The sequence below is a fragment of the Penicillium griseofulvum genome (assembly GCF_001561935.1).
Source record: "Penicillium griseofulvum strain PG3 chromosome Unknown contig_80, whole genome shotgun sequence".
NCBI classification, from domain to species: Eukaryota; Fungi; Ascomycota; class Eurotiomycetes; order Eurotiales; family Aspergillaceae; genus Penicillium; species Penicillium griseofulvum.
In genome coordinates this window covers 1,021,887-1,049,838 of record NW_024467471.1, presented here as the reverse complement: position 1 = coordinate 1,049,838, position 27,952 = coordinate 1,021,887, and the positions used below count along the sequence as shown (strand labels likewise).

Sequence of the window (27,952 nt, the reverse complement as noted above, 5' to 3'; positions counted from 1 at the left end):
TCGGCATCAAATAATCTACATGGAAATAGTATATATTAAGAGCCATCGTAAAGAAACTTAGATTAAAGAATAAAATAACACTGGGTAAATATATCCAAATTAACGACAATGTCATGTTTACTCAGTAAAAAAACAATCGCATTGTTCGGCTGAAGACCCTCATTGGAGTGCCAAGTGTCGCTTATGCACGAAGGAGACCGTTTTTAGCCCGTCTATTTTAGCGCATTTTCATCCTGACAGGACTAGCAAAAGAAATATTGAGCTTGGCGCGGGATTGCGCATAAAACTTTGTTCAAATATGAAACAAACATGGATGTTCTCTCCACCATTTCCATAATATGGCTTCCACTCCTATTGTGGTCGCAATAGGTTTGTTGACACTTCTCTATATTGTCATCGGAAGAAAGAAGGAAAAGAAACTTCTCAAGCTACCCTTAATTGGCGACCTCCATGGCTCCCCAATTGACAAACCACTCTTAAACTGGGACGAATGGGCGAGGGAAAATGGCCCCATTGCAGTACCCAAGCTCTTTGGGCTCATACCGATCGTGGTGTTAAATTCATATGAGGCTGTCACTGAATTGTTCAGTCGACGCAGCCAGTGGTACAGCAACCGTCCACCCTCCGTCAGCATGGAAATGATCACAGGAGCTGAACCTGGACAGTCCAAGTTCACTCTGATGCACGACTACGACGATCACCTCAAATTTCACCACCGCATTTTGGCCCCGAGTCTTGGCGCTCTGGCCGCCCCACAGTACCACCCCCTGATGGAGCTGGAGTGCAAACAGCTATTATTTGATCTCTCAACTGCGGCTAGACAAGCCGACGGAATCAGTACAGAGACAGTTTATCCGCTGTTTGAGCGCACTCAATCGAGTGTGATCCTTGCTCTGCATTATGGCCTGCGCATCCCAAGCTTTGAAGAACATATATTGCATGAGATCATCGATATCCAGACTCAAGTAACCCACCTCGCTGCAAACCCTGGTCTTCCAGATATCATCCCGCCTCTGCGCCACCTGCCAGCATTTTTGTCACCATGGAGGCGAGCAGCGGACAAGCTGTACGCCGCGCAGGTGGACCTGTACATGCGTCTCTTCCGACATGGGAGGGACTCGGCAGGATGGAACTCCACCAAGCAAGCAATCTCTACAGCTAAGAAGTACTCTGAAGACGGTGTTCCGGACCTCGACCTCGCTTTTACTCTTGCAACATCCATCCAGGGAGGTATGGAAACTTCACCGCGGCAGATGTTGTGGTTGTTCGTCGCAGCACTGCACCAACCGTCCTTCATGGCGCGCGCACATGCCTTACTTGACGAGGTTGTCGGTCGTGACCGCCTCCCTCGGTTTTCGGAACGTTCGCAGCTTGCTTTCGTTGATGCTATTATGCATGAGCTTTTCCGTTGGCGGCCTATTTCACCAGGATCCATTCCTCGTAGGGCGGATCGGGACGACGAGTTTAATGGCGTCAAGATCAAAAAGGGTGTTACTCTCATGGCAAATGCGTGGGCCATTGGTCGAGACGAGAAGGTCTTTGATCCCGCGCTTGGAGATACCCAGGACTTTGTGCCTGAGCGGTGGCTCCGGCGTGATGATGGCGGGGAGGAAACTCTGCGAACAGACCTTCCGTTGCCGGTGTTTGGACAAGGTCGCCGCATCTGCCAAGGAAAGAGGGTTGCTACGGATGGATCTTTCTTGCAGGTTGCTTCTCTATTGTGGGCGTTTGATATCGAGCTCGCTGATGGGGAAGAAGTGGATCCTTGGGCGATGATCGTGACAGGGTTCATGACAACACCGAGGGAGGTCAAATTCAAACTCCGGCCCAGGGGGGATTGGGTGGTCGATGTTATTAATAAAGAGTGGGAGACGGCTGAGAAAAGTCTCAGAAATGTGATGGGGGCTGATGTTGATGTTGAAAATAGATGATAGGATGGACATACTCATAGTTTACCCAAGAGCTAAGCAAGACGAGGACTATAATTTTATTAATTATATGCCAACAGGAATAGTCAGCCGTATGAGCGGCCGTGTGATGTCTCCTCAGTAGTCTTTTCAGTAGTCTTTCCAGTGGTATGTTTAGTAGTCTTCTGGAATATTCTGTTTAGAAGGGTCGTCGACAAAAAAGGCGAAGAAAGGCTTGATTTGTGCAGACGACTCTTAAGGATAACCTTTAGTCTTTAGCTTTAGTTCGCGTTCACCTTATCTCTCACTTCGTACCATATCCCACTAGTATGTTCCTGCGATTCTGAGACTTCTTCAACTCGACAATTCTTTTTTTTTTAACTTTTCTCAGCCCTGAGATTTTTCTACTACAATATATATATCTTTCATCTTGATCATGCCAAACCCGGCCAATTCTTCCATCAAAATCATAATCAGAAAGCTCTGAGCGCGTTCGAATCACGAGCCACATGCTAGGAATTGGAGACATACCTCGGCATAGTTTCCTCTTTCCGCTCATATATCGACCACTTCACTGCAAAGGCAGACCCCCTCCAACAACGGGAGAAACAGCTCTTGTAGCCGAGCCTAACTGTAACCTCCCTCCGGCAACAGTACGCCGGGAAGATAATCCTATAGAGCCCCAGGGATGCTTTTCTCGGGGAAGTGGCGCTTCAGATGGCGCAGCGATTGCGATCGGAGGATGCCGATACTGTTTACCAAAGCCACAGTCCAAAAGTGAGAAAGGCAAACCTCACGATGATGCCCATCGAGCCATACGAGCACTTTATCATTCCGTGGAACCGTTCCTGAGGAAGTTTATACTAGGGAGACTGGAGCACGTCATGGCAATGAAGAGAGCATACCCCGAGAAGGCCTCCACGAAGCCATACAGGTTTAAGGCACCCCCGCCGGACCTGAAACCATGTGATGAAGGGCTCACACGAAAAGAAAAAGATCCGCGAAAATGGCTGAATCAAAGCGCAGAGGTTCTCTGTTGCCAGATTTCGGAGAGAAACTTGTGTCATTTTGCGAGATTATTCCAACAGATGCATCGGGAAATCGATGTACGAATCTTTGAAGCTACGCAATTAGGCTCAAATGGCCTTCGTTCTCGAAGTCGATACTGACTTGTCCAAAAAGCACTATCTGCGCCATAAAGTGACAAGCAGCATTCTGGGGTCACGCCAAACCCTTCCATATGGATCTGAGTGATAAACGGCTAATCCGGTATATCAGTGAGGTCTGCTTGTCAGCCAACATATCAGACACAAACCCATCGTTTTCTGGGCGTATGGCCTCTGTTTATACTAGTTTAAGTAGACTACGTATTACGGCCAACACACGAAGGTAGCGTACGCCGCAGCCAAGCTCCATCGTCGGGCTATCTACAATGCCATCTTGCTCGTACACTTGATCTTGAACACACAACAGATTGCCGACCTATACTACAACAATGATCGAGTCAGGATCCGATGGTTGCGAACTCTAAGGATATCAATGACCTCCAGCCCCCAATAGCGAGTTGGCAACACCAAAACCTCATGTTGTTTGTGTCCAGATAGAAAGTTTGCTACTGTTTCTTCTCTCCCTGCATCTTCCAGAGAGCCTCATATTCCATAGTAGACCCGTAGAGTTCTGTATCCTGCCAAATGAGTACCAAACGTACCGGATGTCTTAACTTCTACAACTTATAGGCCTGTGTACTAGATGAAGTACCGAGGAGAAATATATTATGCAAATAGCGAGAAGGGCCAGAACCACTGGCTTCTCAGAGTTGATACCTACAGACCCGACATCCCAATCGACATCTAAAACATATCAGACGGGATCATGAACAGCATAATTATGAATCAAGGCGCTCATTTTGCACTGAACAGTCTTGCGACAACAGAAATGGTTTAGCGAAGTTCTCATGCAGTTTATAGTGCAGCTAAATGAATTGCTGCATCTGGGCACCGAATTGCAGTTTGATTGGCTGGCAAAGCATCCCCTTGGGGGTGTCTCCACCGACTATCGGGGCCAAAAGGCCAAAAAGACAGTGAGTGCCGGTATGGGTTTACTAAAATATTTAGTGTATTATTTAGTGGAGTTTGTTCGTTCTACTCCTGATCGGCAATCTAACAATATGAGACCTTTTTTACAATACCGAAATCCCAACGGCATTTAGCTCAATTGTTGGAACTTATAATAATAGGAAATGCCCCGGAATGCTACTCCCGGGTGAAGTAGTAGAAATCCAAGTAAACACTCACACATTACTCCACCATGCATATTACTCCCGCTGTTGCAGCCCTGAGCATTGGTGCCTTGTCAACAGCTGCCCATGCCGCCAGCTCCAAGACTTGCGTTAGTTATTTCAAGATGCCACTCAATATACGCATATCAACTGACCGAGTTTGCAACAAATAGTGCTCAGCTTTGGAGGCCACTACCCTAAAGAGCCAGGTCGTTTATCCCGGTAACCCTGCTTACAAGGAATCCATTGGCTCTTACTGGGCTGTGAATGTTCAGCTTGAGCCAACCTGTATTTTGCAGCCACGCACTGCTAAAGAGGTTTCTCTCGCCGTCTCTACGCTCGTTACCGCTGATGGTGGATCTTGCAAATTTGCTGTTCGCGGTGGTGGCCATACCACCTGGGCGGGAGCGAACAACATCGCCGATGGTGTGACAATTGATCTGTCATTGATGGACACCACCACTTACAACAAAGAAGCTGGTACTGCTTCTATTCTTCCTGGAGCCCGCTGGGGAGGTGTCTACGAGACTCTAGCAAAACACGATGTGACAGTTCCAGGTGGCCGCTCTGGAGTTGTTGGTGTTGCTGGATTCTTGCTTGGCGGTAAGTTACGATTAAACATTGCATCCGTATTGAAAGGTCGCTGAGTAGGCGTTTTACCATAGGTGGAAATACTTTCCACACTGCGCGTGTTGGTTTTGCTTGCGACAACGTCGAGAACTACGAGGTTGTGCTGGCCAATGGAACTATCATTGAAGTTAACAAGGATGCCCACGCGGATCTCTTCAAAGCTCTGAAAGGTGGATCCGGCAACTTCGGAATTGTCACTCGATATGATCTGAAGATTATCGAAGACGACAAGCTCTGGGGTGGAATTGTCACCTACGACAATAGCACTACCCTGCAACACCTTGAGGCTGGTCACGAGTTCATCAACAACCTCGAAAAGGACCAATACGCCTCGTGGATTGGTATGTGGGAGTATCTTTCTGTGACCGACCAAAATATGGTTGCCAATGCTCTGGAGTATACCACTCCAGTCCCTTACCCTGCCGCTCTCGATAGCTTCACTGCTATTGCCAACACTAGCAGCTCAATGCGTGTTACGAACCTTTGGAACCTTACCGAGGAGCTCGGTCAGGCAGCTGGATACCGGTATGTGGTTCCCGACTTGCGCCGAAGATATGGTACTGACCAATTCCAGCGATGTTTTCGTAACTGCCTCATTTGTCAACAATCTCGATGTTATGAAGCGGACCGTCGATATCCACAACAGAATGATTGAGGAGGCCAAGGGAAGTGTGAAGGGCGATGACTACACTATGTTCACCATGATCCAGCCTTGGCCCAAACTGTTCACTGATCACAGCGTCGAGAAAGGCGGCAACATGCTGGGTCTTGACCGCTTCGAAGAGAACCTGTTCCGTGAGTACTTTTATAGTCAAAACTTTTCTCTCCGATGTCTAACAATCCCATGCAGAGGTCCTCTTTGACTACTCGTGGAAGGACGAGGCCGACGATGCTTTGTTCAACCAACTGGCCAATAAGGCTCTTGAAGAGTTGACCACCTACTCGAAGTCGATTGGAGCCGAAAATGAGTATATTTACCTCAACTACGCCAACAGCAACCAAGATCCCCTGTCTACCTACGGATCTGAGAATGTGGAGTACATCCGGGCTGTTGCTAAGAAGTACGACCAGACCGGTGTTTTCCAAACGCAGGTGCCGGGTGGATTCAAAATTAGCGCTGTGGGCAAGTGAGGGAGACAAACATCAACCTGGAGGTTGGGGTAAATCGAAAATCATGTTGTAATACTTTGTATACCCCTAATACATGTAACATACTACTACGTATACAAGGCGTAATATCTGCCTTGATTGAAGGGATCCACATCCCGTGTTTTCACTCTAATCCTTTTACTAGTTCAGCACATATGTGGTAGTCTATTCTGTCGATCATGCCAAGAAGCGCTAAAACATCGCTACGAAGTGCCGAAGGGTCTTGGGCGCAGTAGGGCGCCTGCAATAGAGAGATCCGAAATTGATATTGTGGAGCTTGTTCCACACTAAGAACCGATGGCGTACAAGCGGGTGGCAGTCTCATCGTATTACGTCCGGGATTTACGATCCGAGCCGTCATTTTGTAGGTCACGATCAGTCTAGGTTTTTCCCGAAGCAAGTAAAGAAGAAAAATACCATTAGGAACAGTTGAAATACCCGCAGGAACCAATGGCAGCGGAGATATCCGATAGCCAATCGTGTATTCGATGCACTATTAACAAATGGACAATGATATTCTCGTAGCCCCCAAATCGAGTCAGGCATATTGCACATGAGAGATAGCTCGTTTCAGGAGGATGGCTGCTTGGGCTTCAGCTCACGCTAAAAAAATGTGTCTCTCTCCCTTTTATCTTTGGTGACATGTGTTGCTGGTTGGGATCTCACTGCGTTCATTGATTTCGAAATGCCTCGTCATGTTGGTGTAGTTCCTCCTCCGCCGGGAGTCACACCAGACTTCGATTACTCGAATCCATGGCTTTATGAGGTCAATATGGTCTTGATCAGTGTTGGGTTGGTCTTCAGTTTTATATTTCTCGTCCTTCGGATATATACCAAAACGAAAATATTGCGCAAGTTCGGATGGGAGGATGGTAAGACACCTTTGCACAGAATATATTTGGGAAGGGTTTACTAACGTAGTCGAAACAGTGTTCATTGTGCTCGCCTGGGTAATATCTGACAGACATGAGATAGATCTCTGCTTACACATGAATGTATAGATATTTTCGCTTGGGACGCAAATAACTTCTATCTGTATGTGCTGCTTCATCGATGATGTTATTTAGATTTTGCTAACAATTCTCACCAGATGGATACCAACATAGCGGCGTTGGAATTCATATGTGGAATGTCACTGAAGAGATGTTCGCCACATATCAGAAGGTACAACCCTAGAGTCCATCTCCGAGACGTTGTAACTAACTTGCTTATAGGTCATCCTCGCCGCCGCCGTCGTATATGTCCCCGCCCTCGCCTTCGCGAAAATGAGTCTCGTCTTCCTCTACCGTCGTATCATGGAAAAACAGCTCGCTTACACTTGGGCACTACACATCATCACTGCAGTCGTATGCGGCTACAGTCTGGCCCTTATATTTGCGTTGATTTTCGCATGCAATCCCATCGCCATGACCTGGGATTTAAGTATCACAGATGGAAGTTGCATCAGCCGCGAGGGCTTGTATATCGCAACCGCCGTGACGAATATCGTCACAGACTTGGCATTGATATTACTCCCCATTCCTCTGGTAGTAGGACTTCAGATGCCGGGAATTCAAAAGTGCTACCTTATCGTGGTCTTCGTTGTTGGTTGCGCGTAGGTCGTTCACCATGTGACATTGCTTTAGCCGCTGACCATTCTAGAACTGTCGTGACCAGCATACTCCGTCTAGCAACATTAGTTCCCTTCCTCACTACGTCGGATATCACTCACGATCTGGCTTGGCCACAGCTCTGGATGTATGTGGATCTCTGCAGTTCGACGGTACGAAGTACTTTGGACTAACGAGGCTTTTTCTAGTAACGTGGAAGCAAATCTCATCGTCATCTGCCCTTGCCTCCCCTCTCTACGGCAGTTTATGAGACATCATGCTCCCGGATGGATGGGTGAGGCAGGTAGCAGTGCACGCCGCTATTTCACGCCCAACTCGACAAGCGCTTCGCGCAACCGTTTCAAAACGACAGGGTCGCGTCAACCGGATGAGATTGCACTCACGGGAAACGGCGAGAGTATTGGTAGCCGCTCCCGTATTGTCAAGGAGGTCGCATGGAATGTGACGGAGGAGAGGATGGATGATGACTCCGATGGTTCTATCAAGCGAAAGCCTGCCAATTCGTTCGCATACGAGACATGATGATTTTTGGTGGATTTTAATTCTGCAGGTCATTCCCTTGGAGTATCCCGGGTATCTAGATGCATGTGAGTATGATGTACTTGTTCGTGGGGACTGCTTTTTTACGGTATCGAGTGATCGGCGTGGATGGGACGGTTTTCGATATTAATATTAATGCATCTAATGCATCATTTCTGACGAGAAAGCTAGAAAATGAAAAAACAGTTCATGTATCCATTTATACAAAGCGCCATGATCCGCACGCAAGGCTTTGAGAGTCCTCTACTCCGTCACCCCTAATTGATCCAACAGGTCCGCTTGAATGTCGCGTAAAAACTCCGCCATCTGCTCCGGGGTGTGGAAGGCCTCGTTACACACTAGCCGTAGTGTCAACTGATCACGAAACGTCCACACAAAAACCACACCTTGTCGTGAAATTATCTCCACGCCTACTCCAGCATGCGTGATGCTAAACCCGCGCTCCGGGGTTCCATACTCGCGCTCCAAATACTTCTCCATGATCCCCATGCTGCTAATATCTATATCGCTAGGCGGCTCTGTCGGTGTCGGCAAGGTCTTCATCACCTCGACCAAAGTAGACGCATACTCCCGGTGCGCCTGGAGATACTCGCTGCTGATGCCCTTCTCATACTCCTTCTGATAAATGCGGGCATTCTCCTCCCAAGTCCCGGAGGGGTCGACCCGCACCAACCAGCCGGACGTGTATAGCCCGGCTGCCGCTGCGGGTGTCGAGTATGGTTCGGGCAGATAAGGTCGCAGCGATTGTTTGATCGTACTGGTGTAGTGTCGGCCCTGGTGTTCCGCGATCGCGTGCCGGAAGTTGGCTGCGGCTAGACTAGCATGCACGGCGGCTGTGATTCCGACCCCGCGTGCTTTTGCGGCGGACACAGCGGCGGACGTTGTGGCGGGTGAGAACTTGAGCTCGGAGGCCCGCGTACCGGAGGGCACGCTCGTGATATCTCCAGTATAGGGCACCCCGAGGGCGCCGGTGGCTAGGGCAAAGGTGCCAACTGCCCCGTGGGCGACAGCCTTCTCCTCATCGGTTGCGGTGAGTGGCATGTTGCCTGCCTCCTCGACCGGGGGCGTCAGGCGTGCAACCTCCGATCCCCAATTGAAGGCATCGAACGGGTCTGGCAGCTTTCCTGACAGGTAGTTGTCGGCATGTGAGACCATGAGGTTCACTAGTTGGCCGAGGAGGAGCAGGCCGCCGACTCCATCCATGCGCCAGTGTGCGGTGTGCAGGAGCAGCTCACACGATTGGGTGATATAGTACAGTCGGGCATCCGCAGCTGGTGCAATGGTGGCAATAACCTCGTCGGCGGACCGAGCATCGGCCTCCACGGTGAAGGTCTGCGAGGCCCATTCGCTAAGAGCATCGGCAGACTCAGGAACCGTGTAGACGACGTTGGAGTTGGGGTCTGGATGGGCAGCTAGACTGGGGTGCTGGAAGCGCAGATGCAACCAACTGTAGCGGATGAGGCTTGGTAGAAGGTCGGGGAAGCCGGACAAAGCCGCGAATGCCCCACGAGGACTAATGGTCGCCGTGTAATTGATGGCCCAGTGTTCACGACCGAACGCGTGGCCTGGATCACTGACCAGCTTGATGAACACCTCGTTGGGCCCCAGGGGACGCTTGAAGGTGTTCGGCGAGTGTTCGGATGTCGTCCACTGCATGTCGAGGCGAGAGTGGTTGCTGTTCGATGCTGGACTGTTGGCAACGTAGTGGATCTGATAGCGATGAAAGATTAATTCGCTGCAAGAACCGCGTCACATCTCTGAGCAAAAATACCCCGATGACGGATTAGGGTGGAGATACGTCGACCGTGAGAAAATAAGCATCATTATTGGATATCGTGACAGCCGCGGAAGACCAAGCGTGAGGGCCGGTTGATAATTGGGGGCCATACAGGGGGCTAGTGGCACGATGTAACCTGGATAGAGAGCTTACCCTCATTTAGCGTTAGCTCCCATTTCATCGGTCGATCATTAAAAAAAGAACGACGAACGCAAGTCCACTATCAAGTCGCCCTTGTTGATGCCAATACCTGGCTGGCGGTCGTTCAATATATATAGTAGCATGTAGCCTTTTTTGATGCTATTCATCTTCTCGCTTTTAGGGTTACACAGTGAAGAAAAAAGTGATCCATAATCTCTAAGTGGCATTGAGAACATTAAAAGTCTAGGCCTGAAACGATCTATCTATATACAAAACCGAAAGGCCTAAGCCTTGAGTGTATACACAACACGTCCACGCGAGTCTGTACCCTTGAGGACGATCTCATCCCCAGTACTCGAGACAACGCGGCGCTGATCACCGTTATGCAATATAATATCCACATCCTTCCAAGCCGGAGTAAAGCCAGCCTGATCACGCTCAAACTTAACAAGAACCTTCTCCTCAGTAGAACTATAGCTAATAGTGTACGCGGCAGTACCGGGTTGGACCGAAATGCCATCGTCTTCGTACCAAGTTGTAGAGAAGACCGTACCGTGCGAAGTACCCTTGGGCGGGAACACTTCCACACCACGGTAATCATCGATTTCCTGAACGGCCACTGACGCAGCCGTCTCATCACCAGGAACGCGGGTGTGCACGCTCTTGCCAACGGGAATGGCACCACCGACACGCGCAATGAGCGGAATGCTCTTCTGCCATTCTGAAGAGATCTCGGCCCACTGCCCGGATGCGAGGTACTGATACGGAGCGTTCATGTTGACATAGCCATAATCGAAGGCGCCGGACTTACGCGGCAGGTAGACCTTCGCGACGTCGATGCCAGCCTTGTAAACGCCACCAACGAGCATAGTCTCACCGAACCAGAACTGTTCCTCGCCTGCCTTGAGTGTTTTGGTCCACACCTCCGGGTCAGACTCGTATCCCCAACCGGTCCAGTGCTGCGGCGGTGTTGCAGATTTGTGGCTCTCTAGACCGAGAGAGTAGATATAGGGCAGCATCTCGTAGCGGCGTTTAATGGCGGCGCGGACATGGGGGGTGATCTCCGGGTACATGAAAGGCTCGATGACATCGCCGACGGAGGAGTCCTTGGGAGACGTCTTGAAGCAGTTGATTGCAAAGCGGGGAGCGTGGCAGCCAAGCTGGATCCAGCGGAGGAGGAGTTCTGGGGAGGGCTGGGGGCCTTCGAATCCGCCGATGTCGTGGCCTTCGCATTGAAGAAGGGACATACCGGCGTTGAGAGACAGGGCATTGGCTCCCTTCATGTTCTCCCAACTGGTGACGTTGTCGCCACTCCAAGAGGATGCAGCGTAGCGAAGAGTTCCAGCGGTAGCGCTGCGGGTCAAGACGAAGGGGCGCAGCTTGGGCTCCATGTCTTGCAGGGCATCGTGGGAAGATTTACCCATCAGCTCGGTGTGGAGGGCACGACCCCAGAGACCGACGGAGTTTTTGACGTTCTTTGCTGCGGCGTCGGCGACGGTAGGCTCATTAAGAGCCATGGTCCAGTCGTCATCGGGTAGGGTATATTCATTGTTGTCGTTCCACATACCGTCAATGCCAATCTTTTTGAGACTCTGGACGCCATCGTACCACCACTTGAAGGCCTCTGCTGAGGTGAAGTCAATGTGAGCACCGTCACCTCCAGTCGCACCGCCAGCACTCCACAGACGCATGTACCCAGGCTCCTTTTCCTCATCCTTGAAGAAGCCACCGGCATCAACGAGCTTCTGGAAGTCGGGATGAGAAGCAAGCAGGAAGGGCTTGATGTTGGTGAGAAGTCGGATACCGTACTGGTGCATCTTGGTAATCCAGTCCTCGGGATCCGGGAACCGCTCCCGGTTCCATGTGAAGACATTGCGAACCTTGGGCTCGGTCGCTGCAACTGAATAACCAGAACTCATTTGGTGAGCCGAGCAGGGAATGCCATGATGCTTGAGCTTCTCCGCAAACTCCAGGAGAGCCAAATGGGCCTTTTGCGGCTCATCTAGCATAGTGTACTTGTAACCTCCGGAGATATAGCCGTAAGCCCAGCGGGGTACCAAAATGGGGAAGCCAACCAATTCGGCATAGGATCGGACAACATCCTTGATGGTTCTGCCAACAATGTAGTATTGCTCGAGTCCACCATAGTCCTGTCGGTATACCTTGAAGTGTCCCCAGAGACCATCGATCTCGGCTCCTACAGACCACAGACCGCGGCCATGGGTGGTCGAGAAGATGGCAACACATCCCTCGGCAGAAGCCTTGATCAGAAGCGGGATATGCTTGTAGAGCGGATCGGTGTTGTATACATCATATCCAAAAGAGTCGGTGGCCGAGAGTTGGAATTGGCGACCACTTAAATCCATAGGAGCCGCCTTCTCGCCAAGTCCGACATGGAGACATTCGCGGTCATGCACGGAGTAGTTGGCGACACCCTCTCCGTCTGCAACATAAGACCTCAGTGGCAAATCCTCGTGCAAAGGCTTCTCAGAACCAGTCCATGACAGTTTGACCACAGGTGAGTGTTTCCAGTCTACCGAAGCAGTGACACCAGCGACATCCATTACCTTGGAGGATGCATCCTCCTTGGTCAAGACATTGGCGCCCTGGAGGTTGGTCTCGGGCTTGGTGACACTGGGATAGGGAGGGATAGGGTGGTCTGTGGAGGAAAAGGTGGCTCGGAATAGGTTGGGACGAACAGCTTCAAAGGTGAAATCGAAGGCACTTTTGCTCTTTGTGCTGCTTCGAATGTGAACAAAAGCGTCCTGATTGGTGGCCTGGGGCACTTGTGAGTAGCCCTTGGGGCAGCTTTCTTTTTGAGGCATGATGAATGTGGAAGATGATGCACTAGATCTGGATGAACTGGAGAGAATACCAGCATTTTCCCTGACATGGTGGCGTATTTGAATGGTTCTCGAGCGCCCCTCTGTTCCATCTTTCACCTACCCCGCGGTAATCCCAATGATGCATTGCAGTTGTGTAGAGTCGGAGATCGGGGATAATCACCGACAAGCGGAGACGCGAATGTTGTGAACGGACAAGTACCGAGATGATTTTGCCGTGAAACTCCGTGTTTTTCCCCACAAACAACATCCCGGGGCCCCAGACGTTCGATCCGACAATCCTACTGGCGCTAATTTTCTCTCGGTTTTGCTCACCGAAACCCGATGCTAACGATTCCTGGCACTTCTGAAGACTCCTCTTCTTTTCATTACCCTTCGCTGCCCCTCCGACGGCATTTGTCCCAGTTAAGTGATTGGATAAAACATCCCGACGTCGGCTGCGTGCAGCAAGGTGTCTTGCCATTTTGTTCCCGATCAACTGACCCCGTGGACTATACAAAGTTTCATCGCCAACTATGCCAAGCGCTAAAAAGGATAATCTACCATCTGTGGCTTTTACACTTCGGGTTTGGATCGTCTGGTCCGGGGAATGTAATATACTTCTTTCCCCACGGGGTTTCGCATAGCCGTTCTATATCCAACCCCTATTCCCTCTTCCACCTTTCAGCTTGATTCATTCTTTTCCTATATCTACCCAGTATTTTCGCTATCCTCCGGTGTGCCTCGGCAAGTGATCAGCTATGTCACAGCCAAAGGGTCAGCAGGAAGAGTTTGTGGAAACCATTGAGCCCGATCAGCCACGGGCTATCACTCCTAACGATACCAGTGGGAAAAGAAATAACCCCAAAGCAGATCAGGCTTTGCAGTTCATAGAAGAGGCAGGGCACTCAAACATTCTGACCCCAGAGAATAACGCCAAGGTTCTTCGAAAGATCGATTTGCGTCTCCTTCCCATTCTTCTCGGAATCTACTTCCTCCAGCAGCTCGACAAGTCAACTATCTCGTATGCGTCAGTCTTTGGAATCGTCGAGAAAGCCAATCTCCATGGCCAACAGTACTCCTGGTTAGGGGGTTCGATCTATCTGGCTCAGCTGGTATTTCAACCCCTGGTCGCCTACCTTCTAGTCAAAGTACCTCTGGGAAAATTTCTGGCTGCATCCTGCCTTTTATGGGGTATTGCTTTAACGTGCATGACTGCAGCGAAAACATTCGGTGAACTTCTTGCTTGCCGATTGTTTCTTGGTATTTTTGAGGCTGGGATTGGTTCGTTATCTCCCAGCCAAACTTTATTGTCCCTTCTAACGATGCGGTTTACCAGCACCGGCCTTCATTGCAATCACTCAAATGTGGTATCGGCGTCGTGAGCAGCCTGTGAGGCTGAGCTCTTGGTATGCGATGAACGGAGTCGTGAATATGGTGGGTTCTTCCCCGTATCATTTTCTTGACACTTGCATTAACATGAAGAAAAGTTTGGAAGCCTGATTGCCTTTGGACTCGGTCATATAAAATCATCTATATTTGCACCCTATCAGGTGAGTTATCTCACATGATTGCCTGTCCGGTACTGGTATTTAACACCTACTAGATCATCTTCTTGTTCTTTGGTCTGGTGACTGTTGGGTTCGCTGCTGTTATCCTGTGAGATTTGACCTGTCTCCATTTCCATGTATTACGCTAACTCAGACTCGCATAGTATTTTCATGCCCGATTCCCCCGTATCGGCCAAATTCCTTGGAGAGGAGGACAAACTGTTATCCATTGAAAGACAACGAATGAACCAACAGGGTGTCGAGAACCATGAGTGGAAATGGGACCATGCAAAGGAAGCATTCCTTGACCCCAAGTCATGGTTCTGGTTTGCATTAATGTTTTCTATTTCGTGAGTTGGCCCTGACGGACACCATACTAAAGCTGCTAACCAAGGTTCAGTGTTCCAAGCGGAGGTATTACTACTTTTGGGCCGTTGATTATCAAGTCCTTTGGCCTCAGTGAATATGATACCATGCTCTTCAATATTCCCTTCGGTGCAGTTCAGCTTGTTGCCACAATGGGGAGTGCTTGGCTAGCGACAGTTTGGAAAATGAAGGGCCCCGTCTTGGCATTGCTTTGTCTCCCACCCATCGCAGGCTGTGTGATGCTATTGGAGATTGCCCATGACAATTCCCACAAGGGACCTCTACTTGCTGGATACTATATTGTAAGTGCTGGATCGAAGCCAACGTCATTATGGCAGGAATGCTAATTTCGTTACTCAGATCTCTGTGTACCCAGCCATCAGTAAGCGCTTACATAGTTCCAAGGTTTTCGAGCTTGGGTCCGACTGACCATCTCTAGCCCCGTTGATATACTCTTGGTCTGCAGCAAATACAGCCGGAGAGACAAAGAAGAAGGTCACTACCGCTATCTTGTATGTCGGACAGTGCGCTGGTAATGTATGTAGCACTCTACACCCATACCAGATTTCGTTTTGACATTATTCCCACCCAGGTCCTTGGTCCCAACCTTTATACCACAAATGAAGCACCGCTTTACCGTCGCGGTCTACTTTCAAAGTAAGTTACAGACACAATCTTTTGAGCGTCACTTACCTAACACCTCTAGCCTCGCGATGTTTTGCGTCCTGATAGGTCTCACCGGGTAGGGTGCACCAAATTCCAACTAATTTATATTTTGCTAATTGTGAATCCTAGGGCAAACATTGCATATATGTACTTCTTAAACAAGAATCATGAGAAGAAACGTGTAGCCCTCGGCAAGGAAGCTAAGATTGTAGACCAGTCGATGCAAACCATCCAAGCCGTCTCTGACGATGCTAAAGAAGACCTTCCTCAACGAGATGCAGATGATAATTCCTGGAAGGATCTGACCGATATAGAGAACGAGGACTTTGTCTATGTCTTCTGAGAGTTGGTCAGTTCAATTAGTCTGCGTTTTAGTGGGCAGTATTTCTGATTTTGCTTTATTTGATATGAGGCTATTGTATGAATCAAATGTAGCTCGGCGTATTATATTTACAATTGCTCTCTAAATATACCACCAGTCTTACAAACTGCTTAAAAACATATATTCTTTTTATTGCGACCAATTCCTTGTGGGACCTTGTTGGTTGTATTGCCGGCTCGGAGAAATAGCCGAACCCCGCGTTTCTCCAGGTTTTCTCCTTTCCGTCAACCCCGAGACCCATCAGCATAAACAGAAGACGGCTGGCTCTGCATGAACAATCAATCTAGCTACAGCCCGTGCAGCACGAGGATAGATGATGAATCCCTGCATCTTATTCCTGCGCCAGCAGGGAAAAAGCGCATTCCGGTATGTCGCTATTGAACCCACTGAGACCCAATAACAACCAAGCCCTAACTGTGTATGACGTCTTCGATGCATAGAAAGCCTGCAGTGCTTGTCGACAATCGAAGGTCTGTGCTCAATGCTTCCGTGCCAAAATGTTGTGGGGTTTTGGCTGATCGTCTAAAGGTGAAATGCGACGGAGAGAGGCCATGTACAAGGTATTTCATATCCCTTTACTGCAAATACACTTGGAGCCTAAAGGTCTGACACTGAGAAACTAGGTGTCAGAAGTTAGAAAAGCAATGCGTGTTCTTCGAAATACCAAAAGACCCCGTCTCAGAGTATGGTCTTGTCTTACATCGCTATAACCAAGACTAATGTCCCCTAGGCGGATCGAAGGCGTGGAGTCTGAGGTGCGATATCTCCGAAAACAGCTAGAAGAAATGCGAGAGTTGCTTAAACAGAGCCGCTCCCAGCCCAGCCCCAAATCTCAACCAATACACTCCTCAAGTCGCCCCTGTGATCGGCAACAGCAAGTACGTCGCGAGAGTGCGTGTGCATCCTCGGGCTCTCATTATTCTGATCCGCACCATCATCCCCAAGATGTGTTTTCCAGTGTACCTGTGCCAAGCTCAGCTGGTTACGCAAATGGTCACGATTACCAAAGATCTATCCCAGGATCCATACCAGCCCTCTCTCCGAATGAAAATTCGGCTCGGCCTACCTACGCGTCCAATCAGACCAATCCGATAATTACTAGGCCTCCGAAAAGAAAGCGTCCTGGGTTCGAAATTCGAGATGAGCCCATTACCGACTTCATTGATAAAGGGCTCATCACACTTGAATGTGCCGTGTCATATTTCAATACGTACGTCTGATCCATAATTTATTCAATGATCAGTGAATCTGGCTGACTGAAATTCTAGCTTCTTTGAGGGATGTGTATGTATTATCTCTCACTCACTCGCTTCAAATACTCATATTTCCACAAATCACACAGGACAGGTATATCCCAATCTTCGACCCCCAATATGACACTTTCGACTCCATTCGATCTCGAAGTAGTATCCTGCTTAATGCAATATGTGCAATTGGCTGCATGGTGGAGACCAGTAAATTACCTCCTCTTTTATGTTGATGTGCTATTCTATCATATTAATCTGCTCTTTCCAGGATCTGGAGGTTCTATGTCCGACCTTCTTCACGCCGAACTCAAGAGATGGATGAATGTCATAATCCAGAACAAAGAATTAAATTGCCTAGAGTCGGTTCAAGCAATGCTCGTAGTTGCTTGTTATTCCACAGAACGCTCATTAATCCTATCCTTTGCCACTCGCATGGCCATGGACCTGGAATTGCACGAGGCCTTTGAAGAATTGATACAGCGACTCGCCCTTCGGAATGAAGATATGGCTTATGCCTTGCCACATCAGATGTTTGCAGAGGAAAGGGCTCTTATCTGGAACGCTCGGACTTGGTTCGGGCTTTTGGTTCTCGAGCATATGTAAGATGGGTGTAATCCTTTACTGGGATTACTAGGCTAATTATACCTAATTTAGTTTTCGCGTTGATGGAGGAAAGCCACCTGGTATTCGACCTAAAGGTAATGTCCGCAGATGTCGGGTATTACTTAGCCATCCCTCATCGACCATTTTGGATTTACGGCTACTCTCCCAGGTCGAAGTACGTTGACTTCCTAAAATAGAGTTGAAGATATACTAATCCTTCCTGTTAGTTAAACATTCTCAGAGGTATATTCTGTTCAGCGAATTTAAATCGAACGCCTGATTGACTTTCTGTAGCAAATGTTGGCGACGCTTTAGGAGGAAACACATCGCTTGATGGGCAAAGCATCGCGGACTATGTTCATGATATGAAGATTGAACTGGATCTATGGTTCGAGTAAATTTCACTGTTTTCCCGTTCCTCAACAAGCCTGCTAACATCAGACAGTGACTGGCTACGTATTATCGGTACGACTCCCATTGGCGTAATGCGGTAAAAACTTGCTAATAATTCGAAGAAAGTTGTGTTGCCGCCGCCGAAGAGAAGCCATCTCTATTAGTCGCTCTCCGAGTACAGAAATGCTGGGCAGAAATGATGCTCAACTGCAAAGCATTACGATGCATGGGCGTCGAGAACGTAGCGTAAGTACTACTCGACATAACGTGCTTCCCTCTGTTAACACAGACAATAAGTGCCATGTCTACAACGGAAAGAACAATACTCCTCTCAGCCAAAGCAAGTGCCCGTCGACATCTCCGCCTTATCATTGCCGATCCAGACTTCTACCTCGCTAAGCTGAGATACGCAATGGACTTTGTCTGGGCAAAATGCGCGTTCTCTTTTCTGTTGCTTCTCAAGTTATCCCGGCTTATCCCCGAGCGCGACGAGGAGCATCAAGAGCTTCTGGAACAAGGTAATCGACTCGTCGATGAGCTTAGTAAAGCGGGAGCCAGTGGAACTCAGTCGGGATCTGGGAATATTTATCTCCAGATCTTGAAAGTCAGTATTGAGAAATATGGGCGTGCGTTGATGGAAACACAGCAACCGAACTCGGATGGCCCTACTGCTACGTCGCCATTCTGGGAGTTGTTTGATGCTCAGGCGGATCTTCAGTGGTTTGTCCCTGAGCAGTTTGTCTCCGAGTGGGACTTTCCAGGGCTTAATTTGTTTTATTTCCCTACTGCTTGGCAGGATTTCTTCGGTGATTTTTCGTTGGCTATGTAGTAGAAAATATATTTTAGATTCTCAATTGCCATGACTTATGGTCGAGGACTTCTGATCTTGAACTATCGTTTACTTCTCTAGTATTTAACAAGGGGTAAGGTATGAGAACCAAGGGGATAGAAAGAGTGATATATACTGTGTTGGTTCATTACAAGTATATATCACCAGAACTCGATGTTGGACAACCCAAATACGCGGTTACGATATTCTATCGTAGGCTAATATAGTGAATTATTTTTTCGCCAAACGAAGGAAATATATATAGTACATGTTCAAGTTATCTCACAACGAGTCACAATTTCCATTCACCCAAAGCCCATTGATGAGCAAGCCTTCCAACTCATCCACTTAGGAAATGTTTAGTAGACATAACGGAAAGAAGGATTCTCTTTATCAGTGAGCCCAGCCCACTTGTTCTCATCAGCAATGTTGTCATCAATGCGGCTCTCAGTCTGATCTCTGTGGCGGTTTTGCCACCTATAATAGCCAAAGAGCACGATGGATAGCACAGCCGCTGCAGCCTGTGTCGCGAGAACAGCTATCTTGGCGGGTTTATACTCAGGCGCATCGCGTGACTGGAATGTCTGTGGCCCAATGATATTTCCGACCGAGAAAGATCCAGCAACGAGTGCACTAGCAAATGCACGCTTGGTATGTCCAGCGCAGTTGGCCATGGTCCACTGGTATAGAATCGGAAGAGTAGCCACAATGGCGTTGACAAGATAGATACCGATCAGGACACCGGCTTTGTTGCTTTTGGGTAAGAAGGAAAGTACGGCGGCGCCGATAATCCCAGGAATTGTACAGAGCACATTCCATGCCCAGCGATTTGAAGTTGTCCGGATGCCAAAGCCGACGAGAAGTGTGAAAAAAATGCTAACAATGCCCGACGGGGTATTGAGTAAGGCTGAGATGGGACCCGAGAAGCCAAATCCAGCAATTAATGTTGAAGAATATGTCGTCACTACACCACTGGACACGGATATCTATGCAGGATTAGTCAATACAGCTGCAGGGGGTATTTCGAGCAAGGGATGAAATATGGAATGTGAGACACACCAAAATTGTTATCACAGTCAGGAGCCACAGCTGAATATCGCCGACGGCCTCCCAGATTTGCTTCAGGTTCAAAGTTGTACCCCATACCCCGGTCTTGTTCTCGCTGACGTGTTGGAGGAGGGCGACCTTTTCGTCCTCGGACAGCCAGGGTGCCTTCATCGGCGTGTCAGGGAGGAAGAAAAACGTCAGGCCGCCGACAAGAACTGTTACTAGTCCGAGAACAAGAAACATAATCCGCCAACCTTCTAGTGAAGCATGATGCACCTGCTGGAAGCCGAAGGATATGACACCTCCAATAATCTGGGCCACACCAAGACCCATATACCATATAGTAAACCGAGGAGCTTGTTCGCTTCTGGTGTAATACTGGCTACTGATAAGCATCAATGATGGGCCAACCGTCGCTTCAAAAATACCCAGGAAAATCCGGGCTGCCAGAAGGCTGCGATATCCTTGGGCGCCTGCGGAGGCGGCAGCCGCCACTCCCCAGAGGAGAACATTTCCCCCGAGCCATTTGGCAGGGGGCACTTTTTGTAAACAATATACTGTGGAACGAGACTTAGCATAATAATCCAACATAATTCTCTCAAGTCAAATCAAACCATTTGGTATCTCTGCGATCAAGTAGGCAATGAAAAACCATGTAGCGACGTTAGAAAAATCATTTCCGACAAGTGCCAGGTCTTTTTTGATTCCCATAACGGCCGCATACTATATACGTGCATAAATAATCCTTGCGTCAATAACATGGCACATGTGGCTGAATGGAAAGTTAAACGTACGTTCAGCATGACCTTGTCCAGGAATTGCAGTACATAGCAGCAGAACATATAAGGCATCAAACGTCGATCGATCTTACGACGGAGTGCACGCAGATTGACTTGAGAGTCGGGCGCCACATTCCCATGGTCATTGAGATACACCACGGCATCATCAAGGTCATCTGAAGGTTGTGCCACCACGTCGGGTTGTACTTGACCCATTGGGGAACAAATATAACGATCGTCAAAGGAAATGGACAATGGGATGGGAAAGGAAAAGGAAAGGAAATTAAGGAAAGTCTGACGGGGGGGAAAGAGAAGGCGGGATACACAAAAAGCCTAAATAGCGGAATCAGCGTGGACATCGCGTGGCTATTCATATTCCCTGCAAATCAAAATTAATAGTAACACTGAAAATTTTCCTTGAGATGAAGGAAGGGATGGAGTTAAATTTCAATAGTAAAAGCAAGAAAAAACCTTGAAACATACGATGTCGTCCCTGAATAGCACAAAGTACATGGCTAGCCTTATCCCTTTCTTAGTTTCAAGGAAGTTCTTTGTGGACATTTTGGAAATTTATGCATAAAGAAAACCCTATAGAATCCCACTTGACACTTGGCGATGTCCTCTCATATATTCTCCGTATCCCTTCGCATGTTTTCTCTTCAACGATGGGCTGGGTACACAATGCATCGCCAGAGGTTGAAGCTGCTTCACAGTACCGCCTCATCCTAGTAGTATGTTTGAGTCTCACCATATTGATGACGATTACGGTTTCTATGCGACTTTTCCTCCGACTGCAAGCCAGTCGATGGGGTGCGGCAGACTATGTAATGGTTGCTAGTATGGTAAGTTAGCCTGCGTGATACAACGGAAAACACAACTAATTCATGGGCAGACTTTCAGTGTTGTATACAATGCATTGTGCATTTCTCGTGGGTACTACCAGCGCTCCCATCGCTGCAAGAAGCTTACAGTAGCAGAAAGTCGATATGGGCTAGGACTGCCATTGAAGCTGAGACCTGAAGCAAATTACTTGACATATACCAAGGTAAATATTTTTTTTTTTTTTTAGTTTAGTTTCAGGTTTCAGTCCTTCACACTCGATCGGGAAATTGACAAAAGGCAAAATAGATTAACTACGGAGGCCGGCCCATTTACCAAGTTGGCATCGCAGGGTTCAAGGCATCGCTTTGCCTTAGTTATCTCCGACTGATATCTGGAACCTCAAAGCGACATTATCGCACGGCGATCTGGGTTGTGATCGTAGCTTCTACGCTGGGTCATATCGCCGGTGCTCTTAGCTTGATCTTTAATTGCACACCGGTAGGCAACTGTCCACTATAATCGCATGCGACCACAAGTTAACAATCACTCTCCTGTAACAGGTTCGACGATCATGGAATGCTCGTATACCAGGCACCTGTCTTCCTGTGGGAGGCCTGTTCTACGGTCTTGCAATTTTCACTATTATCATGGACGTGACCATTATCGTGCTTCCGATCCCATTGCTACTGGGTCTCAATATAAAACCAGCACAGAAGGCTGGTGTTGTGTGCCTTTTCCTCCTCGGCCTGTTTACCACGGTCTGCTCCATTATGCGACTGACTCAAATTCAACGTGTGGCATTCGGAGATGGAAACTCGACAATGCTTGTGTTGTGGGGAACGATTGAGTTCAACGTGGGCGTAAGTTAAAATGACCAGTCGCGTGCGATCTATGGCTAATCTATTTATATTAGAACATTGTTACTTGCATTCCATATCTGGCGCCTCTGCTAAAAGGCTTCGTGCGAGGACTTGGGTCGACTGGTGATAAATCGAAGAAGTATTGCTATGACAGTCGAGGCCGAGGCTACGCGATGGAGAATTGGTCGAAAAATCAACCCTCCCTGCAGTCAACTGCTTGCGGCCCAGCGCAACCAAAACGAACGCCAAGTGAGGAGCTCATTTTGGCCACTCAAGAACCTGTGAATGGGTGTATCGAGATGACTGTAGAGTATAGAGTTTCTTTGGAAGGCAAGTCAACCAAGTAGGAAACTTGATGACGAAGCTGTGTAGGTGGCACTGCGCACTGCATATATTACAGTTCCTAATTGAAAATTAGATCAATGACTTTTTAATTTTTTCTCCTTCTTGCCCCTTTACCCCTTGCTCTTTGGGACATTTAAGTTCGGGGCAAGAAGAAAAATTGCAGTTGCGAAATCCGGAAAATACTCCGTTCGCTCCACTAATAGTCAGCAAGGGTGGCCGGAAAAATCCTCGATCATGAGCATGACAAGACCTTTCTAGATGTTGTACTTGATTCAAATCAGGGTTTTCTGTAATGCGTGGATCTTCCCGAGGTCGGGATCGACAAAATTAGCGGGAGCCCGACGATCTGCCCAACGAAGCGGGAAGTACGCCTGAGATAATAGGAACAAGTGCGGAATGAGTTATAGTTAATTAGGTAAATTGTTGCAGAGTAATTAGGTATTCATACATTTAATATTTGCAGGGCTACTACCACTTCTTAATTCCATGAGATGACCTCGTGATTTTATTGTTTACAAATTTACAATTTGTGGCTTGAGCCATCTATGGATGACTGTAACATAACCAAGGATCTAGACCCGTATAAAATCTTATTTTAATCCCTTTCGGGTTCTGAAGGATTTGGATACTTTAGGGTCCGGAAAGTTACCAGAAGCGACTTGTCTGATTCGACCTTCGGCGGGGTAAGGATATTTTATGTTCAACTGCACCTAGAAACCATCCCGTGTTCACCATGTCCAATCCTCCCATTTTGATCATCGGCGCAGGCATTAGTGGTCTGATATTAGCCCAGCACCTTCGCCGTTTTAATGTTGCATTTAGGATCTTCGAGCGCGACTCAGCGATCGATGCCCGTAGTGGTGGATGGGGTCTGACACTACATTGGTCGCTCCCCGCTCTGCGTGAACTACTGCCACCAGACATCGTTGAACGGTTTCCCGAAACCTTTGTTAATAAAGAAGCTTCCGTTCGGGGAGACGTCGGTCGCTTTCAATTCTTTAATCTTGAGTCGGGAGATGCATTGTACGATGCTCCCGCTGCTGAGCGCATTCGTGTCAGTCGCGTTCGCTTGCGACAGTTACTGGCAACAGGTATAAATATTGAAGTCAGTCCATTTTTGGAACAATATCATTATGCTTGTACTATCGATAGGCGCTAACGCCGTACTTCCAGTGGAACAAAAACTTTCGAGATATCGAGTCTACAGCCGATGAAATCACCGCACATTTTGAGGATGGCACAACCTACACAGGGCGGCTACTGGTCGCATGCGATGGCTCACGATCGCGCACACGCGAGATCCTATATCCAGATGCAGAGATGAACCAATTACCAGTGCAGCTTCTAGGTGCAGCAACACTGTACAGCGCGGAGGAGATGGGCGGTGCCGAATCAATCGACCCTTTCATCTTCCAGGGTTCGCATCCCGAGTCAAACGTGTTTCTATTCTTCAGTTGTGAGTCCGCCAATTCCTCTATCCCCCTTTACGGATTATTGATGTTTTCGCAGTTCTGGATACCCCGAACAACTTTGAAAATAGTAGCAAGGACCGTTACCACTGTCAAATTATCATCTCCTGGGCGGATTCGAAGGGCATCCCCGTCCCGGACGCGAACACCGACCGCATCGCACTAATGAAGAAGTTAACTGACAATTGGTCGGAACCATTCCGCTCCCTGGTACACAAGCTTCCCGACGACGTGGAAGTGCGCTCGATTCGCATCGAAGACTGGATGTTCCGCCTGGGCAGGACACACGCGCATCCCCGGGCGGTGTTGGTGGGCGATTCGGCTCATACAATGACTATGTGTATGTGACCCTTTCGCCGTCTTATGATCGTGTAGTTTTGCAAGACTGTGCATCTTTAACTTCATCTAGTCCGCGGTGAAGGTGCCAACAACGCGATCGTCGATGTGCTGGATCTCGTGAAGCATGTCGATATGCGCCATCCAAGGTATGTATACTTTCACACTTTCAACTGTCTTTAGCTATTGTACTAATCATGTCTATTAAAATAATCAGGTTCCTCGATTCCGAAGCCTTGCAATCCTCCCTCGCAGCATACGAGAAAGATGTCTTCGCACGAGCCGAGCCTAGCTTCCTCAACTCCAGACAGGCATGTCTAGATGCTCATGAATTTTCCAAAATTGAAGGAAGTCCGCTGGTTGGGTCACGCGATTTGAAGAAATCGGGGTGAAACTATTGGGGTGTAGGAACGAAAGTGTTGCGTACAACTCGGTGCATCTCTCTCTCATCAAGTGAGTTTGTAGAAAGCTCAAATGTGGAATTTGTCGGGAATGAAACATGGGATAAATTATACTAGAACACAGTACTCCCAATACTCCCAATATCAACTCGCTGATACGGAGATTAAGACTGTCGGGGCCTCGGGATGTTATGGTCAGCCAGATCTGCTTATCAGTGCCAAGCCTCTGGTACTCTCCCGCCCCCGACTTCTCCACATTCCACTTCTCCTAGCAGAAAAATCTAGGCCTGAGTTATCAACGCCTCAAATTGAGAGAAAAAAAAAAGGCATGTCAATACGAGGCTGGCGATGAACGTCCCCGCATCAAATCAAGCGGCCAGCGTCCGTGTATCACAGCGTCAGCCGCAAGCCTGCCGAGGTAAATGCCCCCTGCAGAAACTCAGGTTTAGTCGGCGGCTGACATGATGTAGAATGCACGAAGCGCAAACGAAAATGCGACAAACAAAATCCATGTTCAAGATGTAAACGCTTAAATCTGAAGTGCTCGATAGAAGTCGTCCAGCTTAGACGCAACGCTGTGCAACACGGGTCAGAGATTCAATTCTTGAATTCGCTTGTGGCAGACCTCGAATCATCTTCATCGGATCCGGTCCCCCTTGTTGTTCAAAAGATCAAAAATCGAGTATTCCGGCTGCAAACTGGCCAGGACCCTGCAGAATCGGATCTATTCAACAGCGCCTCGGCGCAGCCAGAATCAAGTACAACCGGGGACCGTGCATCTGGAAAAGCGCCACTTGGTCTAAATGATAACACTTCAAATCAAATTGACTCGTCACTTCTCACGGCTATTGAACATCTTGCTTGGGGTCGTAATTCTACTGGATGCTTCCCTCACAGGACGTGCTCTTGCCAATATCGCAAAGATGGACTCCAATCGCTATCAGGGACAAGCCCCTCCCTACTTCATGGTCCTACTCTGGAGCTGAACTCTGCTTTCCCTAGTGCTAGAGATGCCCAGAAGCTGGTCAAGTTTCATTTGTCCCATCTGGCGTGGCATCATAATTGCTTTCACGGTCCAACCTTTCTCGAACAGTGCGAGTTATTCTGGGAGACTGGGAAATTTGATGAACCTCTCTGGCAAGCGCTCTACTTTTCAGTGTTGAGTTCCACCGTCAGCTCAATACAGGATAGTGCGAAAGTAAGGGAGCTTGTTGATGTCGACCTACAGGCAATACAGTCTACGCAACAGCTCTTCTCTGCTATGGTGCAGACACTGTATAACTCAAATTTTCTCAGCAATCTCTCCGTATGCTCCGTCCAAGCAATCGTCATATCGACCGAGGTTGCTCATAATCTTGGCTTGAGTCAGCTGAACGCGACTTTATTCAACGCTGCAGTACGTATTGCTGAGTGTCTTGGGATTCACAAGATTCAGGATCCATCAACGAAACCTCCTCGAAGCAAAGATGAATGGGATGAAAAGGTGGAACGAGAAGTAGGAAAAAGGGTATGGTGCCAAATGATCATCCAGGACCATTTCGCCATTCCCTTCACCGACACCTACAGTATCTCTCCAATGCATTTCTCGACAGGTCGCCCGATGAACGCAGATGACCACGACTTGATGGATATGCCCATCACATCTCCCACTATAAGCACGTACATCCGCGTGCTTGTGAATTTGGCAGAATTGATGCCCGGTCTAGTTGACGGACTTGGCCCAATGAAATCTAGAAAACCTTTGCGACAGCAATACGAACACATTCTACACATAGATCAGAAAATGCGAGGCATTGTGAAAAACATACCCCCCTTCTTTCTGCGCGGAGATAAAACTAAGGAAGCACAAATTCCGTGGCTTGCTATTGCCAGACGAAGTCTCGCCATCACTGCAGCCGAGAAGATCATCATGATCCACCGGCCATTTCTCTTCCGCTCTTTCAATGACCCAACATATACCTACTCAAGGCGTACCTGTGTTGCCGCCGCAATGACAATTCTGCGCGAGCACGAGGTAATAGTCAGAGAAGGGGATATCTCAATATGGACCCACACAGCATTTGCAATTACCGCCGCAGTCATCATGTGCTTTGAAGTTAATGCAACTGCAGAGAATCAAGCAAATATTGCGCAAAGTCACAAGGATGCAATAGTCGCAGCTCGCCGCCGCCTTGCTGATCGAACTAATGACGTGCTTGCTCAGCGAGGCGTCGCGTTAATCGATGCAATCTTTACTGCCGATACCGCGTCGGGCCCTGCAGGACTTGGAAACGGAACGATTGATTTTGGTCAAATTCTGGCTAAATTCTCAACTTTTACGAGAATGAATCTAGGTCCTGACACCCCTGACACATCTGTTAGCAGATTCTCGAATTCAGACCCTCAAGATGTGATCGGTGCCCATTTTAATGAAATGCAGCCGACTTGGGATACAGCGGAAGATATTGATTTCGATGCTTGGTTCAATGGAACATTCCACACTATACATGATCCTCTTCGGTTTTGAGAGAAGCGAAAGTTCACACTTGTCGACGCAGCCTTTCTTTTGAGATTTTCTGGCCATTGTTATACCTTTAAATCATGCTATATCACCTGTTGGCTCGTCGAGGGGGTTGTTCGGGTATGCCCTAGGCATGTTAGCGATGATCGCGCCTACGCAAAACGCCCTTGACGCTGCCTTCGACTTTGCGTCGATATTTGGTATCACCACCACTTGCCACGGGCGACCGCCACTAGCTGTTGGCGGTCCTGGCATAGCTGTGCACGTTCCTGTGACCTGAGTGTTGCAAGGGAGCTGATGTTCCCATTGCTGTCAAGGTCATGTTGGAATACTTTATTTAGCGTCGCGCTCGAAATATTTCGCTCCGCGCCCAGGTGTATCGACTCGTCGGAGAGCGCACCCCTCTCTCGAGGGGGTCCCATTTGCCATTTGTCTTCCACTTGACCACGGTGACCAGGGGGTGCAGGCTCGATGCCGCTCGTTTTCAGCACTGATGTGCAGGC

General features: G+C 48.4%; 10 protein-coding genes across 10 annotated transcripts; 7 read left to right on the top strand and 3 right to left on the bottom strand.

The window, feature by feature from the left end:
• Positions 1-338: 338 nt before the first annotated feature.
• PGRI_014130 (cytochrome P450) lies at positions 339-1,931 on the top strand (the record flags this gene model as incomplete). Its single annotated transcript, XM_040789126.1, has 1 exon — positions 339-1,931. One exon carries the CDS (start codon positions 339-341, stop codon positions 1,929-1,931), a length of 1,593 nt encoding a protein of 530 aa, XP_040646079.1.
• A 2,283-nt stretch (positions 1,932-4,214) lies between these two features.
• On the top strand, positions 4,215-5,946 carry PGRI_014120 (FAD-binding oxidoreductase; the record flags this gene model as incomplete). Its single annotated transcript, XM_040789125.1, has 5 exons — positions 4,215-4,295; positions 4,359-4,788; positions 4,851-5,340; positions 5,390-5,610; positions 5,666-5,946. 5 exons carry the CDS (start codon positions 4,215-4,217, stop codon positions 5,944-5,946), a joined length of 1,503 nt encoding a protein of 500 aa, XP_040646078.1.
• A 703-nt stretch (positions 5,947-6,649) lies between these two features.
• On the top strand, positions 6,650-8,096 carry PGRI_014110 (uncharacterized protein; the record flags this gene model as incomplete). Its single annotated transcript, XM_040789124.1, has 7 exons — positions 6,650-6,836; positions 6,895-6,914; positions 6,966-6,999; positions 7,055-7,128; positions 7,179-7,558; positions 7,606-7,701; positions 7,763-8,096. The coding sequence occupies 7 exons, from the start codon at positions 6,650-6,652 to the stop codon at positions 8,094-8,096; spliced, it is 1,125 nt and encodes a 374-aa protein (XP_040646077.1).
• Positions 8,097-8,357: 261 nt separating this feature from the next.
• PGRI_014100 (uncharacterized protein) lies at positions 8,358-9,770 on the bottom strand (the record flags this gene model as incomplete). Its single annotated transcript, XM_040789123.1, has 1 exon — positions 8,358-9,770. One exon carries the CDS (start codon positions 9,768-9,770, stop codon positions 8,358-8,360), a length of 1,413 nt encoding a protein of 470 aa, XP_040646076.1.
• Positions 9,771-10,316: 546 nt separating this feature from the next.
• On the bottom strand, positions 10,317-12,857 carry PGRI_014090 (putative alpha-glucosidase; the record flags this gene model as incomplete). The annotated part of the gene is made up of 1 exon (XM_040789122.1): positions 10,317-12,857. The coding sequence occupies one exon, from the start codon at positions 12,855-12,857 to the stop codon at positions 10,317-10,319; it is 2,541 nt and encodes an 846-aa protein (XP_040646075.1).
• A 758-nt stretch (positions 12,858-13,615) lies between these two features.
• PGRI_014080 (uncharacterized protein) lies at positions 13,616-15,779 on the top strand (the record flags this gene model as incomplete). The annotated part of the gene is made up of 11 exons (XM_040789121.1): positions 13,616-14,138; positions 14,194-14,291; positions 14,345-14,407; positions 14,461-14,513; positions 14,569-14,754; positions 14,805-15,072; positions 15,131-15,152; positions 15,210-15,282; positions 15,335-15,427; positions 15,477-15,512; positions 15,566-15,779. The coding sequence occupies 11 exons, from the start codon at positions 13,616-13,618 to the stop codon at positions 15,777-15,779; spliced, it is 1,629 nt and encodes a 542-aa protein (XP_040646074.1).
• Positions 15,780-17,497: 1,718 nt separating this feature from the next.
• PGRI_014070 (uncharacterized protein) lies at positions 17,498-18,890 on the top strand (the record flags this gene model as incomplete). The annotated part of the gene is made up of 7 exons (XM_040789120.1): positions 17,498-17,664; positions 17,720-17,843; positions 17,896-17,911; positions 17,963-18,062; positions 18,114-18,133; positions 18,184-18,307; positions 18,359-18,890. 7 exons carry the CDS (start codon positions 17,498-17,500, stop codon positions 18,888-18,890), a joined length of 1,083 nt encoding a protein of 360 aa, XP_040646073.1.
• Positions 18,891-19,249: 359 nt separating this feature from the next.
• PGRI_014060 (putative MFS transporter) lies at positions 19,250-20,932 on the bottom strand (the record flags this gene model as incomplete). The annotated part of the gene is made up of 4 exons (XM_040789119.1): positions 19,250-19,876; positions 19,950-20,494; positions 20,552-20,660; positions 20,732-20,932. 4 exons carry the CDS (start codon positions 20,930-20,932, stop codon positions 19,250-19,252), a joined length of 1,482 nt encoding a protein of 493 aa, XP_040646072.1.
• A 449-nt stretch (positions 20,933-21,381) lies between these two features.
• PGRI_014050 (uncharacterized protein) lies at positions 21,382-22,745 on the top strand (the record flags this gene model as incomplete). Its single annotated transcript, XM_040789118.1, has 5 exons — positions 21,382-21,558; positions 21,609-21,761; positions 21,845-22,036; positions 22,099-22,398; positions 22,452-22,745. 5 exons carry the CDS (start codon positions 21,382-21,384, stop codon positions 22,743-22,745), a joined length of 1,116 nt encoding a protein of 371 aa, XP_040646071.1.
• A 731-nt stretch (positions 22,746-23,476) lies between these two features.
• Positions 23,477-27,455, top strand: PGRI_014040 (Monooxygenase, FAD-binding; the record flags this gene model as incomplete). Its single annotated transcript, XM_040789117.1, has 8 exons — positions 23,477-23,848; positions 23,896-24,199; positions 24,253-24,552; positions 24,622-24,697; positions 24,766-24,912; positions 24,957-25,001; positions 25,067-25,178; positions 25,491-27,455. The coding sequence occupies 8 exons, from the start codon at positions 23,477-23,479 to the stop codon at positions 27,453-27,455; spliced, it is 3,321 nt and encodes a 1,106-aa protein (XP_040646070.1).
• Between the last annotated feature and the right edge of the window lie 497 nt (positions 27,456-27,952).